The following is a 19,023-nucleotide window of genomic DNA, read 5'->3' as shown; positions in this document are numbered from 1 at the left end:
GGTTCCATTCCCCCACAGTGTGCCTGCCCTCTCCCCCATTTCCTTATTAGGCTCCCTGTTTCCTTTTGTCCTGAACTGCAACCCCAGCTTTTACTCTCTTAGTGGTGGGAACAGAGCAATTCTTGGTTTTTCATAGTGGATTCAGACAACTGGTGCATATTTCTTTTTTTTGTTTTTCCTGCAGTTCTTTTTTTTTTAATCGTACTTTAGGTGAAGGTTTACAGAACAAACTAGCTTCTCATTAAACAATTAGTACACATATTGTCTTGTGACATTGGTTGCCATCCCCATGAGATGTCAACACTCTCCCCTTCTTGACCTTGGGTTCCCTATTACCAGCTTTCCTGAGCTGCCTTCTCGTCCTTGCCCCTGGGCTGGTGCGCCCATTTAGTCTCATTTTGTTTATGGGCCTATCTAATGTTTGGCTGAAGGGTGAAGCTCAGGAATGACTTCATTACTGAGCTGAAAGAGTGTCTGGGGCAACCGGCACATATTTCTGATCAATAGACTGCATATTCAGGTTTATAAAGGGAGAAAAATGGAAACGGTAGTTGTGCCCCATAGCCCATGCGCCCAGACTTGGATTGGGTTTGCATGTTCTAGTGGGAGTAACTTGAAGTTGGGAAAAATGATAGGATGAAAGTTTGTGCTTGTGTTTGAGTAGAGTAGGAAGAAAAGGTGTTGAGTCTTAAGAATGACTTGACAATCTGGTTTTCTTTATTTGGTGAGAATGATACTAAGCGAGTGAACAGGGATCAGGATTCTGGGTCCTTGGTGAAATTGCTCTTCTTTCACTATTTTGGGCTGTTATCTTTCCAGACACACCAATCCCATTGTGGAAAATGGACAGACTCATCCGTGCCAAAAAGTCATACAGGAGGTAAGTGTTACTGGATGCCTGCAGAATCAGGCTCTCTTCTTTTTTCCTTACCAGGCTTTGGACAACTAAAGCGGGAAGGTTCCAGGGTCACAGAGAGGTTCAGTTTGTTGAGATGGTTATAATTTCAATGAGATAGGGAATAGAACCATCCAAGTATTTGTTATTTTAGATTTGATAAGAAAACAGGCTGAAAAGCCAAGGGAAAGGTAGAAAGAAAGTAACCTGTGTGACTCGTATAATTGATAGGATGCCTGATCAACTAGCAGCGTATTTTAGACAAAGCCATTTAGCCCTCCATGCCTTCAGTTTCCCCATGGATACTTTTTTCACTGAAGGAAGTATAAGAATCTAGAGGTGTATTTTGAGATGTGCCTTTCAGACTTCAGGGGAGAAAATGACATAAATACCAAATACTCTCAGGTGTTCAACGGGATCAAATGATGCCCTTTCCTTAACTCCAGTCCTTTTTGTTCAAGGTTTTCTGACTTCTGGGACTAACTTTACTCATCTCTCCCTCTATCACATACTAATTCTTTTCATCCTAATTCAGGAAGTCCAAAGTTAAGGAAAATGTGTATATCTATCTTTTAGTAAAGTTAAGATGTGGTCTTCTTCCTGTTCTAGAGTCACTTCTGTGTTTCTCTTAAGAAGTGGTATGTTTCAAAGATTGGTGGTGTGTATGCATGCACGCACGCACGCACACACCCTGGCCAAAATCAGGCTGCACGTATTCCTATAAAGAAAGCTTTATCCAAATCACTTAAGAGTCAAATCAAATGTTACCATCATGGGAGTGTTCTTTCAGCTCTTAGTTGTTCATTAATTTCTTTCTTGTGCTCTTTCACTCTGACTCAGATATGGCCAGTTTTATCCGAGACGCTAAATAAGCACCGGGCTGATAACCGAATTGTAGAGCGTTGTTGCAGATGCCTCCGCTTTGCTGTTCGCTGTGTAGGCAAAGGATCTGCAGCCTTACTGCAGCCACTAGTCACACAGGTAAGGGAAAATGGTAAATGTACAGAATTTGAAATAGGAGCCTTTGGGACAACTCTACTAAAGAACTGGAACATGTTTGTATTTATATTAAATACAAATTACAAAATATTTGAGAATGATACATAGTAGGTATATTGTCTATAAGTGAAAGAGTCTGTATTCTGTATAGTGGCACTCAGTGGCATTTCAGTGTGAAATTATGTTAAAAGAGTAACTAATGCCAATGCATCTTATTTTTAATTTCCTTGAAAAATGGCAAGTCAAACTTTGCAGTTTCTTGGCCCAGGGGGATTTTTTTCTGTCTTGGTCATAGTTGCTTACATAGTCTCTTATTTGTCAAAAAATAAAATTGACTCTTTGAATCATGAAGACTGGTACAAAATTACAGTGGTGTGATTCACTGTATAAGGTTCTCTACAAGATCATATTCACACCTACAGCTACTCTGTATGAGATGCCTGTGCTTAGGTCACTTAGCGATTTGTGTTGATGTTAACCTTAAGCAGGGCCAGGATCGGATGAGGCAAGTGAGGTGTCTAGGGCATGCAACTTAGGGAGGCAAGGTTTTGCAAGTGCCAGTCCTGCATTTGCAGGATACTGAGAGAGCGTCTTAAATTATGCACCCATGCTGTGGGGAAGACAATTCCACACCCGCCCTTCACCTGGGCCGGGCACCTAGGTGGCTCACGCCGAAGGAAGCACTGGCACTCAGGCGGCCTCATGCGGTGCACTCGCACGACCTTGCCTCCTTAGGTTGTGTGTTTGAATATAAGGGACTTAGGTAAATTGTTTTACAGAATTTTAATTATTAGCAATTGTCTACATTCACCATATCATGAGTACAACAGTATACATTTGCATTTAAGATATATCCACCACTGGTTAAGTGTCCCCCTCAGTGCAGTACATTCTAGGTTTAATACAACTTTATTTACTGCCTTTGCTGTTGGAGGATACCTTCAGGACTCTTACGTTGTTTTTTATTCCTGATAATTAAATATGTGACCAACCCAATATACAAGAGATGTATTCTGAAGTCAGTACTTGTGACAAATACCAAAATTATTCTTAAAAATCTCTTAAATCAGGGGTCAGCCAATGACAGCCAGTGGTCCTGCCACCTGTTTTTGTGAATAAAGTTTTATTGGGACATAGCCATGTTTATTCATTTAAGTATTATCTTTTGGCTAGTTTTGTGCTGCATTGGCAGAGTTGAGTAGTCAGAGACCAGATGATCAGCAGAACCTGAAGTTTTTAATATCTAGCCCTTTAAGAAAAAGTTTAGTTTAATCCCCTGCCCTAAATTTAACCCCCTACCTTAAGTCATTCATTAAGTAGAGTATATAATTTGTGTATACAGCACTGAACAGATTCATATCTCCCATCTCATGCGCATTCCATGGCATATGCTGATAGAAGAGTCAGTTAATCTGTTTAAACATCTTTTCCTTTTTCCTTTAGCTCCCTCTAAGTTCATAGAGTAGAACTGATGTAAGATCAATACATGTGTGTTGTGATAGCATTTTAAGTAGGTGACTATGTAGATGTCTCTTATTTTTGAAGGAGGATGTTGTTGTTAGTTGCTGTCGAGTCAGTTCTGACTTACGACTACCTCATGTGTGCAGAGTAGAACTGCTCCATAGGGTTTTGAAGGCTGGGACCTTTTGGAAGCTGATTTGCCAGGCCTGTCTTTCAGGTGCCTCTGGGTGGGTTCAAACCATGGGCTAGTAGTTGGACTAGAGCACTTAACCCTTTGCACAGCCAGGAACTTTTGGAGGTTAACCAAAAACCAAACGCACTGCTGTAGAGTCGATTCCGACTCATAGCAACCCTATTGCACAGAGTATAACTGCCTCATAGGTTTCCAAGGCTGTAAATCTCTGTGGACACAGACTGCCACATCTTTCTCCCGTGTAGTTGCTGGTGGGTTGGAATCACTGACCTTTTGGTTAGCAGCTGAGCCGCTTAACCAGTGTGCCACCAGGCTCCCCTTTTGGAGGATAACCCCCCCACCAAAAAAAAAAAACCCAAACCCGTTGCTGTCACGTAGATTCCAACTCATAGTGACCCTGTGGGACAGAGTAGAACTACCCCATAGGGTTTCCAAGGACCAGCTGGTGGAGTCGAACTGCCGACCTTTTGGTTAGCAGCCAAGCTCTTAAGCCAAGCTTTTAACTGCTGTGCCACCAGAGCCCCTTTTGGAGGATAGTGAGGTAAAAATCCTAAAATCATTTAAATTCAGGTAAGTTATGTTTTATTAAAATTTTTCTGCTATTGGAATTCAGGTGTTTTGATTGGAAACACTTCTTTACTTAAAAAGGTTAAATAGGGAGGTTAGGAGCAACTCTCATGATTTAAACCCTGCTTTCACATTCTTCTCCAAGATGAAGATGTTTGATATTTTTGTCCACACTCTGGCTCTACATGCTATTTAAGAAATATGATTTATTTACAGTGCAAATAAGAACAACCTTCAGGTGTTAGAAAATTTAAGTTTACTATCCTAGAGTTTTGCAAATCTTGCATGCCTTGGATCATAGCTTCCAACTTGAAGTATTATACAATTTTCTTACAACATTCCTTGGGAAAATAAAAGATCAAATGTTTGAAAGAACTCCAAATAAAGGATTCAAAATCATTGAAGAGTTGAGCCCTAAGTTTCACACAATTTTCCCAGCAAGGTTTACTATGTTGCCTTGAAGAGAAGCGACCAATCTGTCTCTGCATTTCTTCCTTGAGACAGTTTCTGAAGTTGTCGCTTTGGAGGGGTAGAGAGTGGAACTAATTGTTTGTGTGCCCCCTTGGCAGATGGTGAATGTGTACCACGTACATCAGCACTCCTGTTTCCTGTACCTTGGCAGTATCCTTGTGGATGAGTATGGCATGGAAGAGGGCTGTCGGCAGGGACTGCTAGACATGCTGCAGGTGTGTTTCTCTTGGAGAGTACAGATGCACTGGGCCTGGAGGGTCTGGAGGCCTGGTGGTCTGTTCTTCACATGTTTCTCTAATTCTGTTGCCTCTTTATGTTTTCCCCAGGCATGCTGATTTCCTATTAACAGTTAAGACCATTTTTTGAAGAAGTTGAAACTTCCTAGTTTCTCTCTGGACAGGCATGCTTGAGAGAATTGCCCACACCAGTGTAATGATCATTACAGATGTTGCTCCTGACCTATGCTCTCCAGAGATAGGGTGCTTCTGTTTGTTGTTTTGTTTGGGGGCGAGGGGGATGGCAAGTAGATTGAAAATGAAAGATCTCTAAGCTCAAGCACGATTCTAGTTTGAATTTCTTGCCTGGAGCAGCTAACGAATTCATTTATTTAGCAGCAGAGAGGATCTTAAGGTAATTAGCAGGCATTGGAAAGGACCCTGATACACTGCTTTTTCTCTTCCCGGTAACAGAAGGGAAATGGAGTTAAATTATGGTGGTCGTTTTTCCCAAGATGTCTTTCAGTTTAAAATTGATATTTCAGTATTCTAATTAAAATTTCTACTCCCCTAGTGAACTAATCCATGTTTAGTATATAACCACAGTTTCTGCTTTCAGAAACTTCTGAAACTTTGAGATGACATGTACTTCGGTTCACCAACTAAAATCTGTGTTCTCTCAACCCTTTCTGAAACGTGGACTTCAAATGTGAAAATGTTTATGTCGGCTAAGAAAGATTTTCCTCTTTTCCTGAACTTAGTCTCATCACAGTCTTTTATTTTCCCACTTATGCTTCCCCTCTTTGTTGCCTTTGTACATGTTGTGATACTTACTTAGCAAGTCTGAAGTGGATTTTATATATAATCACTTCTTTTAAAACACTGTCCTCTTTAGGCACTGTGCATCCCCACCTTTCAACTCCTAGAACAGCAGAATGGTCTCCAGAATCACCCAGACACCGTAGATGACCTGTTTAGGCTAGCCACCAGGTACGTCCCCATCGCTGCTTAGTCATGCCCTCTGATGCTTGGCTGTTTCCTTCTCTGTAAAATGTGGTAATTGGAGTAGGTGGATTAATGGTTCACAACCCAAAGTTAAGTTGTGAACCAGTCTGTCCCTAGAAGGGAGGAAGAAGAGTTTAGTGGGATCAAGGAGAGAATTTGCTGAGTTCTTGTCATGAAGGAGGGAGCAAGCACAAGATAGTAAAAATGTGCTTGGCAAAGACACCCGACTGCATAATCTCTACCATCCCCTGTAGTTTTAACTTTTTATGCTACGTGAGTTCATGCTTCACCTCAACTTTTTCCTTGAAAACTTAACATCCTTTAAATATAATCATATATCAGAATAAAAAAGTCTTAGGATTTTAAGGTGCCTTAGATGTTATCTGGTATTGCACTTTCCAGCTTCACCCGTCAGGCTGCCACCTTAAATTCCTTTTACCAGTACTGGCTGCCCAGTGGGCACATGACTGCCCAACTTCTGCCGAATTCCCCCTTGGTCCCTAGCTAAGGAATTTGAACCAGATGAGTTAGCATAAAAGCGTTTAAAAAAAAAACTATTATTTTTTAAATACCAACTATCAGTCATTTAAAAATATAAAGTAGTATTGACTATGTCATCTCAAGATTGAATATTGAATACTTCGTTAGTTTTCGTACAGTTAGAAAAAACTTTTTTTTTTAAGTTGCTATCAGAGAATTTTTGGGTGGACTTCCAACCACTGTTTTCCCAGGGCGTATTCTTTGGAAAGGTAATCCCTAGAGTAGTTTAAAAGAAAAAACAAACATGCAAAAACGCTTTTTTTAAATCCAGCAATTCCCAAACTTACTTGACCATGGAACCTTTTCTTTGAGAAATTCCTATTAACATCCTGGGCACTAGTGTTCTGTGGGATATAGTTTGGGAAATGCTGTTCTGGGTTTTTTAGGACTTGGCTTTTTAACCTAGAAGAGTTTGTGTATATAAGCCCTTTTGACTAGTCTTTCTGGAAACTAAAATTTTACTTGATTTATAAAATTTTAGTTGGAAATTGAGTGTGGGGACATGTTTTTTCATACACCAACAGTCTAAAATATGGTCCCTTCCTTGCCCTGGCTGCTTTTATACCATAATCCTGTCATTTATACCTGGCCTCTCTTTCCACACCAGGTTTATTCAGCGTAGCCCTGTCACCTTGCTGAGGAGCCAGGTGGTCATCCCTATCTTACAGTGGGCCATTGCCTCTACCACCCTGGACCACCGGGATGCCAACTGTAGTGTCATGAGGTTCCTGAGAGATCTCATCCATACAGGGGTAGCCAATGATGTAAGTATAAGCATTGTACATTTCTGCTTTGCAGCGCATTATCTTCTCATATCTCTTCCTAGATGCTTAGAGGAAAACTAGTATCTCCTTATTTAATCTGAATTGGTAGGCATAGTTGATCATTCACTAAGCCAAAATATCAACAATTAGATCTAACACATCTGTGCCAAGTGCTATAGGATATACAAAGCAGTCTAAAACTGCCCCTGCTCTCAAGCCATCTCGTGTCTAGTTAACGAGATGGAGATGCATGAAGAGTTAAATAACAGTAAGGCAGTATTTGATGTCAGATAAGTGATAAAGTCATCGTTGCTGTGAGTTCAGAGGAGGGAAAGCTCTTTGGGCAGAAGTGGTTTGGGATCACTTTCTGGAAGAGGAAAGACTTAAAGGGACCATGGATTGGATGGATTGGAGAGGGGAGGACAGCCTGACTGGGGAATAAACCATGATCAGAGAAAGCCAGGCTGGCACCAAGTGTGTTAGTAGAGAACTCAGAGAGCTGTTTGGCTGGAACAGTAAAGTGGTTCACAGATGTTTCAAAGGTAGATTTTGGCTGGATGTGGAGTGGAATTAAAGATAAGAGAGAGTGGTGAGGATGTAAGCAAGTGTGTGAATAGGCTAATTACTTAAGAAGTTTGGCAATAAAAAGAGAAAGAGAAGAAAGTAACTAGAAGTGAAAGGCAATTTTTAAAAAGATACTTTTCTACTCAATATATTATAAATCTATGTGCATACAAAGACTACAAGAAGGAAGAAAATAAGATCTTTTTGATAGAAAAGATTAGATATCTGCTACAAGTTTTCAAGCAACTCTTAGTTTTAAAAAAAGGAAATGAGGTGATGGAATAATTTGGAAAAGGATAGTGAGAATAGCAGCACAACCGGAAGAATGTAATCGATGTCACTGAATTGTACACGTAGGAACTTTTGAAATGGTGTAACTTTGGCTATGTTTATTTTCACCAAAAAAAGTGTCCTCCAAGGTTGAGAAGGGAGAGTGTTGACATGTCGTGGGGTTGTTAACCAGTGTCCTAAAACAATGTGTACTGACTGTTTAATGAGAAATTATTTGTTCTGTAAACCTTCTTCTACAGTACAATACAAATATATATATATTAAAAAAAAGAAATGAGATATGTTTTACCGTGTATATTCTCAACAATAACAAAAATAAAATAAATTATTAAAAAAAAGAGACAGTAACATGTTGGTGAGAATATGGATAGACTGGAACCTTCATACACTGATGGTGGGAATGTAAAATGGTGCAGCCACTTTGGGTAACAGTCTGGCAGTTTCTCAGATGATTAACCATAGAGTTACCGTGTTGTGTGCCATCGAGGAGCAGATCGCCAGGTCTTTTCTCCCGCAGAGCTGCTGGTGAGTTCAAACTGCTGACGTTTTGGTTAGCAGCTGAGCGCTGAACGATTATACCACCGATGCTCCTTAGAGTTTCCATATGCCCTAGTAATTCCACTCTTAGGTATCTACCCAAGAGAAATGAAAACATATTCATGCAAAAATTTGCACAGAGATGTTTATAGCAGCATTATTCATGATAGCCAAAAGGTAGAAACAGCCCAAACGTACATCAAAGACAGTGAATGGATAAACATAATGTGGTATATAAATACAGTGAAATATTCATGAAAACTCTAAGGGTTAAGGTTAATCTCAGGTGAAACCCATGCCCATTTCCTTGATGGTAAACTCAAAACATTTTCTTCCTAATGACATAATATTTAATGGACTTTGTGAATCCGGCTGCTGTATAACATACGTACGTCCTTCCCCAGGAGAGAGAAATTACTAAAAGAGAAAGAGTATTTGGTCTTTGGAAAGTTGAGACGAGAACTTATCTGTTGCTCCTGCTTTCTTATAGCATGAAGAAGACTTTGAGTTACGAAAAGAACTGATTGGACAGGTGATGAACCAGCTTGGACAGCAGCTTGTCAGCCAGCTGCTCCACACATGCTGCTTTTGTCTCCCCCCCTATACCCTCCCTGACGTGGCTGAGGTGCTCTGGGAGATCATGCAGGTTGACAGACCGGTAAGATTGTTTTCACAAGGAACCTGTCCTCACAGCCCCTCAACCTCACAGACTTGAGCCCTAACTTTGAAACCAGCCCTGGTGTATGTCCATGGGACCTAAGTTAGGCATATTGCTCCATTTAGTTGGTAGCTGAAGGGGCCCACAGAAGACCAGTAATTCATTGTTGTGTTCCTGAAGCATGTTTGTGTCACTGTCAGAGGGTTTCTGTATCACCAGAAGTGAGCACTAAGCATTGAATTCATCCATTTGGCTGGCCGTGAGACATGTATTCACTTACGATAGCTACCCATATGGCAGTTACACAGAGTTACAGGTTACTCAGGAGGTATTAATTCACTTCCAACTCCTTATATACTATATAAGGAGCTGGAGCATTTGGGGTGTAAAACTGACCCACACCAGACACTTGGGCCTATTTTACCTTTGGATTTACTTGCAGCCTGGTTCTTAAATCAGGTCTTTTATCACCTGAGGATGGAAAATTTTTTTAGGCTATCCAGTAATACCCAGGTAATTTCAGTACTGGCCCATGTGGTCATAAGTCAGATTATGGGTACTGAGTGAAAGTTTTGAGCATAGCACAAAATATAATACTGCCTGTAAACTATTTTAAAAATAGAATTTATAATTTTTAATATTAATGTAAAAGTAGTACAGAAAATTGCATAGTTGGATCTAGTTCAAGTGAACTTTCTGCCAAAGCCATGGACTATATTAAGTCCAGATACGTAGGTGTCTTGTAAGTATAGTCCGCGTACACCTTCATGTTGTCTCCTACCATATATCATTGGTGGCAGTTTTTAGCTTTAATTTCAGTAGTTTCACAAAAGAGAGGGTACACTTTTACTGATAGTTAGACTCCAATATTACTGAACCAGAAGTTCTGGCTAATTCTTGGATTTGTGTATTTATTTCCAAACTTCAAGGGCTAGTGTGTATTGTCTTAGTGGGCATACTTTACCTCAGTCAATTCCTCAAAAATTAGAATCACATGTAGGACAGATGCTTGATATTTTTAACAATTTCTTTAGGTTTATACTTGAGAGACAGCCAGATGGATGCTGTTTAATTCTTACACACAAAATTCTCTGAGGTTCCCTTGCAACTTTGGTTTCATCAAATAGCTCAGCAGTTCTTCCATATGAGCTCAGGTGCTTCAGGAATGGATAGTACCTGCAGTTTCCATTGCTGGTTATTTAATCCATATGTTCCATTTCAGTCTAATCCAGTAATATTTTTGTGTTTTTCTTAAAGTAAGAAAGTACTCTTTTGTGAATCCCTGGGGACCAACAAGATTAATTCCAAAAGTCCTTGGTTGAGAAAATAAGATCACCACACTCCACTCTAATTTTTTTCAGCTATGCTTAGTCCCCAGGTAACAAAAGATTCATTATGTAAATCTAACTTTACAACAACATTCTTGATTTGTAAACATATAAAATGGGAACAGCAAGTCTGGGCAGGAACAGAAACCAGGTAGCTGTGTGCTCTTAAGAGTTTACTGTGTAGATACCCACTTAATTATCAAGTAATTTAAAGTGATTGTCTTCTATAAACATCAGCTTACATCTGAGTTTTTGTAAAGGAACTCTTACATGAATTTGGGTTGTCTGTACCCTGTAAATTGATTGAGATTGTAGCTAAGGACACAAGTCCAACAAATAAACATTCTTGGCCACTTTCTTAATTACTGCATTTTCAAAGTTCATACACATTCTCCACCAGAAGGTAACATACCAGCTTTCTCTCCTGACTTGAATAAACCGTTAAAACCCTTTCCCCTCCCCTCCCCACTTTTGTGTTGGGCCCCCATCTGTTTGACAAATTTATTTAGTGTTTTCAACCAGATTTCTCAGATTCCCTTACTGGAAGATTATAAGTACCATTATATGCTAGCTAATTTGTTTTTGTTTTTTAATTTTGTCTTTTGTTGTTTTTGTTTTGGAGGGTGTTATAGCTAACTTATGAGCCATTTTTGAATATTGAAATTTTGTCAATTACGGGTTCTTTCCTGAATATTTTGCCCCTGCTCGTCTTTTCTGAGTGGAGTGTTGTCTTCCCTAAGGGCCACGTTTGGAGACTCATGCAGTACTTCCTAAGCACTGGTTTTATACGATAGTATTGACTTTTGCTCTGCTTTGTTATGATCATAAATGAAAATGATGGGAAAATATATAATGTAAAAAATTTAGGCATAAAAAGGTAATTTTACAGCCAGAAAACTATGACCAAAGTATACATTCCACTTAAGAAAGGAATGAGGAAAAATTAGACCTGACCCAAAGGAGAACAATTCAACTGAAAAATAAAAACTCAAAGGAAGTCTCTAAAATTTTGTTTTTTAGTTTGAAGAGGAAGTAAAGGGGAAGGGGGCAAATTAGGCTTTGTGTGTAAGAAAGATAAAAAGAGACTATGCTTAGAGTTTCCCCTTTCCATTTGAAACAGGATTAAATAAATTATTTCAAATAGCAACAAGAATGAGCTCTCTGTTAGAGAACCTTCTAACCCGAAGAGCAGGGAAGTATTACAAAGGAACTGAGTGGATAGGACTTCTTCTGAGGTAGATGACCTTAAAATCCTTAAGGTTCTGGGATATGTTATGCGTATACATTCTGACATCTGTTTACTTAGTACACGTTTTGTTCCTACTCTTTTTTTGGTACATGAACTTTTGCTTTGGATTGCGCTTGACCTTTAAATGCAAGAATTTTCTGGCATCTATTTAATTTTTTTAATTATGTAAATTCAAGGACAGGGACAGAACAATAGCTTCATCCAGAAGAGACTGCACTTCAACGTTATAAACAGTGCCTGCTGCCCCTTTGAAAGGAAGTCTAGGCTTGCACCTGTGGACCACCTCAACCCAGGGGATTTGAGACCTGAAGATAGGCCCTCTGTCAGTACCTTCATTTGGCCCCCGAGTCTAGGGGAACAAATGCTGCTGAGGAAAACCCGCTTAGTTTTCTTAGTGTTTGCAGAGTCTCATTGAGTTAAGCACCGCCTTCTTTTAAAATTATTATCCCTCTTCCCTTTACAGACTTTTTGCCGATGGTTAGAGAATTCCTTGAAAGGTTTACCAAAGGAGACAACAGTGGGAGCCGTCACAGTGACACACAGACAGCTTACAGACTTCCATAAGCAAGTCACGAGGTGAGGGGTGCTGGGTGTTCCTAACACCACTGTGAACAGCAGCTGGGGTGTATAGAAGAAACATATCTTTGTTTCTTATACCATCTCAGTTACAGATCTACCCACAAGTATGTTTCTTGTGTGCCTTTGTAAATTCACAATTTAGTGTCTGTTTAGCCTTAAATTGCACAAATTGGCACTGGAAGCCAATTTGGGGGGAAAACATAATGCCATATATATGTACATCAGTTATATTAGACATATATGTTAACTAGCGTAAGATCCTGAAGGGTAGGTGGCAGCACTTTTTTCTCCCAAAAGAAAAATGCACTGAGCAGTCCACTCAGGTGCTCTGTCTTTCTCTTTCTGAAGTCCTGTCTCAGTTCTCATCCATGTTCAGAGGTCAAGAATGCAGATGCCTAAATACAGAAAGCATTGCTGGTAAAATATTAGAGGGTTATGTAGACGACAGCACACTGGAGAATGTGTGTCGTGTCTAAAGATGTTCCAGTTCCAATTTCAAAAAAGTGGTGCAGCCAGAGAATCTCTCTGGGGTGCATTAAACCCTGGAGTACCAGTTCACAATCTAGATAACAGCTTAGCTGAAATGTTAGGAATGCATGAGCGGTTTTTACTGTGACCATATAAACATTTTTAATATAGCTCCACAGTCTTCCTATGACGGGGCTAATACATGCATGACAGGTGAAACAAAAGGGTGGGTCTTATAAAGATGTTACTTGATTTCCTTATACTGCCTCTAAAAGTCTAGATACTTCCTTATTTTGAGTATTTTTCATAAAATGTAATCATTGAATCAAAGGTTATGAACCTTTTATAGTCTTTGATAGTATTGATGACAGCATCTTAAATTTGGTTAATTGTGTGTTACCTTGCCCTGATAGTCCCTTTTATATCTAGACTCTTTAGAATTTTGACTTAATTTTAGGCAATGGCTTATATTCATGCAGGGGTAGAAAGGTCCAAGAGTGAGTGTTGCGGTGGGGTTGGTAATAGTAAGAAAACAGAAAATATTCTAATTGCCCATCAATAGAGTATAGTTAAATTAATAGTGCTAATCTATACCTACAGTCACTAAAAAGCATCAGGAAAAATACATATGGTGATACAGAAAGATATGCAAGCTATAATGTAAAGGAGGAAGTAACAGTATCTCTCATATAACATTTAAAAGCTGTTTTGCACGTTTAAAAGCTGTTTTATTATATATGTTCCATGTATACAGGCTACTTAATGCTTAGTAAATTTCTGGAGAGAGAAACACGAGTGAGACCAGAATGGGAAGAGATGGAGACTTTTATTTTTCATTTCATAACCTTCTGTACTATTTGCATTTTTTTTTTTAAGAGCAGGTGTTAATTTTATAATTTTTTTTTTAAAAAACTAGTTGTTAAAAGAGAAAATAAACTTTAGGCAGTGGTACAGTAGTTAATCTTCATTTTTGAGAATTGATTTCTTTGTGTTACTTTGCAAAATAGTCTGTTTTCTTATCTCCCAAAGTATCCCAACAGTTTTTTAATGTTAAAATCCCGAACTATTGAGTACTATTATTTTGTAGCTTACTAAATGGCTTACTGTCATGCCCCAGAAGTTACTGATTTTTAGCCACAGATCAAGTGACAAGCATGACTGGAAGGTAGCACGTGACTGCCTTTGTGACATATTTTGGCATAAGTGGGGATTTCGCCTCCATTAAACCAAAACCCGTTGGCCGTCAAGTAGATTCTGACTCATAATGACCTTGTAGGACAGAGTAGAACTGCCCCATAGGGTTTCCAAAGCTGTAATCTTTTTGGAAGCCGACTGCCACATCTTTATCCTACCTACCTAATGCCATCATGATCAAGTAGTAGGCACAATTAGAGGAACTGAAATTATATTTACCTAAAAAGAGGTTAAGGAGCCTTGATGACTCAGTGGTTAAGTGCTCAACTGCTAACCAAAAGGTTGGCCGTTAGAACCCACCAGCCCCTCCATTAGATAGGTGTACATTGACTGGGATGGCTTTACAAAATGATTTGATTTCTTTTTAACTATGAATCTTTCTGGAGAAGTAGTATTCTACCCACAGTGTGCCTCGGGAAAGAGGTGTAATAGTGGCCTTTCTGCTGCTGTTTTATTCCCATCTGTTGTTGGTCAGAAGGACAGGATCATATTGGTTCTAATTTCTTCAGTGCAAATGGAAGCCTGCAGAAAACCCTCAAACAAGCATTGTCTTAACGTTTCAGTCAGAGGCCGTATGTAAGATGTAGAGAGACCAGGCTTAGGGCCAAGAATGTTGGTTTGAATCTTACCACTTACTGACTCTGTCACTGTGACTTCAATTTCTTCTTAATCTGTAAAATAGGGTTATTATGAGATACCAAATGGAAATATGTCGGAAGGTTTGGCAGACAGTAGGTGATCAGTGAATGTTAACTCCTTTCCCCTTAGAAAGGAAACTGCCAGAGTGTCGTTACGTTCTTGCAAAACTAGCTGGGGCATGTCTCCTGCCAACACTAAGGCAGCCACCCACACATTCTGGAATAAGTCTCCACCAAGCCCATAACCCTTGACAGGGCTAATATATGACAGATGGAAACAAAAGGGTGAGTTTGAAACCAAGATCATGGACGTCATTCTGTAATTTAAGGAAAATCTTGGGGGAAGGAGAAGGGATGACCTAAACAATGCAGTAGTGGAAACAAAAATACCTGTGATAAATAAGATACACTGCCAGCCTGGCCTACTTGATCATTCATTGCTAAACAAGTTTTGCAGCTCCTCCTATATTAAGCTGTGACATCATGGTGGGAAATGAACAGAAGTAAGAGGTAAGGTTGAGGTGCACAAGAAAGGATTTGAGACTGCTCGCCTGCTCTTAGTAGTTCTCTTTCTCTAGTATGCCTGCTGCCCTTGAACCTTCAGTTCCATGCATGACTCAGTCTCCCTTTTTGTCCTTCAACTCCTGCCTCAACATGCTGCTTTGTTTGCCATCCTAGCAGGAAGGGTGAACTGGTTCAGTTTCATTTCAGCAAGCCCAAGCCTGTTTTCCAAATGGTGCTTAGTAATTAATTCCCTAACTTTTTTAGTTGGTCATCTTGAAGAAAGGTGGGATGTTTCATTCTAAAATAACATTTTTGCTTTCCAAACTCCAAATGAGCCCACCATAGACCCAAACTAATAGTTACTAGAAGGAATCCTACCACCGTTTCGCATTCTCTGTCCTGGTATTCTGTGACCCTTACCACTCGCACGAGAATCTTCAAGGTTGAATGATGTTGAACCAGGAAGCACTGACACTGGAATTAAAGGCCAGCATGGAGGTGTTTTCCTGCTCAAGTCACCAGCTAGGCTTGATTATTCTCCTTTATCTACCTGAATGTCAGAAAAAAAGGGCTGCATTTCTTAGCACACCCCTAGAATTGCAGGGCTTGAGGAAAGGACTGAGGCTAAAAACAGAAAATAGTTACAGCTTTTAAGGAACTTTTTTTATCCATTTCGTTGGGCTCAAATCACCAAAGACACTTGCGTTGGACATTTGGTTGGAGCTCTTGACACCAAGGCAGTTGCTGGTGGGGTTGGAGCAGAAGCTGAGCTGACTTGAGACACTGCAGCCTGGCCTTCATTTCCCCCGTCTCACTGCAGCCCTCCTGTCCTTGCATTTCGATTTCAGTATTTTTTGTCATGTGTCACCAAAGAGGCTAAGGATGGAGCTATCATTTCTTTTCCAGAGTAAACCAAGATTTCTGGATGAAGAAGGGGACAATGTAAAACACGTAAGAGATGTTAGGATGGTGAAGGAAGATGTTAGGATGGTGTAAAGCACGAACCTAAGTTCCAGGATTTCCTGTCAGTCCCGTGTGGTAACATCACCACACAGTGACTTCTCTTGTGTTACATACCTTCCTCCTTCCTGACACTGGGAGCATGAATGAGTATGTGCTCCCTCACCCTGCCTACCTCCTTAGCAGTCAGTACAGATTGGAAATAGACTGAGAAATGTGATACATTTATTGGTGCCTTTTAAATCCATAAAAGAGTGACAGAATTTCAATAGAATCAGAACAACTTACTAATTTTCATTATATTTTTAGGATGGAGAGAGACTAGCAGAAAATTTTTAGAATATTCTTTTGAATCAAGCCCTGGGGTGTATACCAAGGTTCTTAACGGTGTTACAGACCTTCTAATGATGGGAAGTTTGGGTGTAGGCACTTAAGGTGATATAGCTCTCAGTTCACCCTCTTTCCTGCTGGATCACCCTTAGCAGTTCCTCCCTGATGGTTAATCATTCCAAAATGGAAAGAGAGCTTTCTTCGAACATTGAGTCCTGGTAGTAAGCACTGGTCCCTGAGCTTTTCTAATGCAGAGAGAGGACCATGGAAGGATGAGCATATCAGGCAGTGTTTCCTTTTCCAGTGTCTCTAGTTTATTGTTGTTGTTGTTAGGTGTGGTCGAGTCGGTTCGGACTCATTACGACCCTGTGTACGACAGAACAAAACACTGCCAGTCCTGCACCATCCTCACAATCCCGGTTATGCTTGAGCCCATTGCAGCCGCTGTGTCAGTCCATCTTGTTGAGGGTCTTCCTCTTTTTTGCTGACCCTCTACTTTACCAAGCATGATGTCCTTCTCCAGGGACTGATCCCTCCTGATAACATGTCCAAAGCTTAGCCTCGTGTTTAGTTACCAAAAACTGTTAGACAAAAGAAGGAAACCAGCGTCAGTGAGTTTCTTAGTGACAGTTTTGGACAAAGGGACCTGTTGAAAACATAGGGTCTGATGAGCACTGAGGCTTTTTGAGGGCCCGTACCGTCCGCACGTCTCAGTGTTTGCTGAAGGCCAGGTCCTGCTTCCTCCTCCTCCCTGTCTCCATGCCTTAACCCTTTCCACTTCCTCTACCTCCTCCTCCCACAGGAGGAAACCCTGAGCAGCCTGTTCAACTACAATATTGATGACTGATCGACACTTAGTTGCTGGATAGGGCTTAGTAAACAAAATCTGCCTTTGGAGGAGAATGAGAAAACCAGTTACCCCAGTTAGCTCAGCTCCTAGAGTTAAAATGGTCTAAGCCTTAGGTGAACAGCTTACTTTTTTACTCTCAGGGGTTCGGCCTTTCTTGCATTTGTATCAGTGACTTCAAATACTGTTGTTGTTATGGCTACATTATTAATTACCATTTTATTCACTGCTCTATGCTAAGTGCTTGACATGTATGAACTGATTCAGTACTCAGAACCACATTATAAGGTAGATAATAGACGAGGAAACTGAGACAGAAGTGATTACTTGCCTAAGGATACAGTGGAACCCAGATTCCAACTCAAGACGTTTATCTTCACAGCCCTCTCTTTAAGGACCTCCAAGCTTATAATTTTTCTCGCAGACAATGGTTAATTTTACCCTGGAGTTACAGAGAGATCTAGAGCAGGTCAGGAGGTGATAGAGAGAGCTGCCAGCAGACTCGGGACGGTCCTGTGCATCTCAGTGTCACTGTGGTTGTTCAGCATGCTGCATCTTTCTTTTCTAGCGCTGAGGAATGTAAACAAGTTTGCTGGGCCTTGAGAGACTTCACCAGGTTGTTTCGATAGCTCACACTCCTGCACTGTGCCTGTCACCCAGGTTAGTAGGATACAGTTCCAGTGCTTCTGCTGGCTGTCAGGGGTGCTTGGGGGTGGGAGTAGACTTTAATGCCCATCATGGAATAGTCCTAAGCTAGTCAAGGAAGAACTTACTGATTTGACGTGGCTGAGCAGCTAGCTGGGCAACGCAGGGCCCGGATTTTCTTAGACAGCACAGCCAAATAATTACCAGCTGCTTTTGGGTACCATTTTCACCCCCATAAGAAATTGCAGAATGCCTCAAAAAAAATTCCTTCCCACTTCCCCTTACAGACGCTTCTAGAATGGTAAGTGTATATGGTAATCAGCAAGTATTTTTAAACCCAGCTCTTTTGGTGAAAGCAGTGCTAACCTAAACTTGACCATGACACATGGGACCAGTCTCCTAAAACTGATTCAATGAGCCAAGATGCTTATTCTTATCACCCTTAGGATTTGAACACTGAAATGCTGGGTTTTGACCAAGGCAGGAGATACAGGAAAGGAGCTAGCATCTTTGGCAGCCTTGTAATCATCAGTCTTCCCCGTGTGCTTCCTGACTCCTGATTCTGAAGCAAAGCAGGAAACTTAGCTGAGGAAAGAAAGGCTAGGTAGTGGCATATGATGCCATTTCTTGACTGAGGGAAGAAAAGCACCTCTCCTCTAAGCCCAACTTTGACAGCTTAAGCAGGACTAAGTCTCCCGAGAGGCCGTCCTTGTGCACAGTGGCACTCTCATGGTGACCTCCGTGATAAATGCACTGAGTGGACGTGGTGGTCAGCAGTGCTCGCTCCACCAGGAATTACCTCTAAACTTCGGTTCTTTGATGAGTAATAATATCGTTTGGGATCATCAGGTTTTGCATATTATCTGTAATAACTAACATTGATAATCCTCATAGGTTGTTCATGGGTTAAATGAGTAAATTATAGCTAACGTTTATTGGCCCTTAATTGTGTCAGTACTGTTCTGTGTGCTTTATATGTATTAACTAAGATAGTCCTCATGCAATTCTCTGGGTTGGTTACTTTTTATTTTATTGTACTTCAGGTGAAGGCTTACAGAACAAATAGTTTCTCATGAAACAGTAGTACACATGTTGTTTTATGACATTGGTTAACAACCCCA

At 40.4% G+C, this 19,023-nt stretch overlaps 1 protein-coding gene across 5 annotated transcripts in view; it reads left to right on the top strand.

Annotated features, from left to right (window-relative positions):
- Window positions 1-19,023, top strand: part of TNPO3 (transportin 3) — an 89,750-nt gene that overhangs the window by 68,767 nt on the left and 1,960 nt on the right. For 4 of the 5 annotated variants that reach the window (XM_004382654.2, XM_004382656.2, XM_023737095.1 and 1 more), the window contains 8 exons: window positions 820-880; window positions 1,736-1,876; window positions 4,685-4,801; window positions 5,697-5,791; window positions 6,954-7,110; window positions 8,993-9,160; window positions 12,201-12,313; window positions 17,826-17,917. In XM_004382654.2, the coding sequence (XP_004382711.1) occupies window positions 820-880; window positions 1,736-1,876; window positions 4,685-4,801; window positions 5,697-5,791; window positions 6,954-7,110; window positions 8,993-9,160; window positions 12,201-12,313; window positions 17,826-17,886 (913 nt within the window). In that variant the 3' untranslated portion in view covers window positions 17,887-17,917. The remainder of the gene's footprint in view (window positions 1-819; window positions 881-1,735; window positions 1,877-4,684; window positions 4,802-5,696; window positions 5,792-6,953; window positions 7,111-8,992; window positions 9,161-12,200; window positions 12,314-17,825; window positions 17,918-19,023) is intronic. The other variant, XM_023737092.1, reaches the window with a different exon arrangement.

This window comes from Trichechus manatus, unplaced genomic scaffold (assembly GCF_000243295.1).
Source record: "Trichechus manatus latirostris isolate Lorelei unplaced genomic scaffold, TriManLat1.0 scaffold00097, whole genome shotgun sequence".
NCBI lineage: Eukaryota > Metazoa > Chordata > Mammalia > Sirenia > Trichechidae > Trichechus > Trichechus manatus.
The sequence above is the reverse complement of the archived record's forward strand: the minus strand, read 5'-3'. Positions and strand labels throughout refer to the sequence as shown.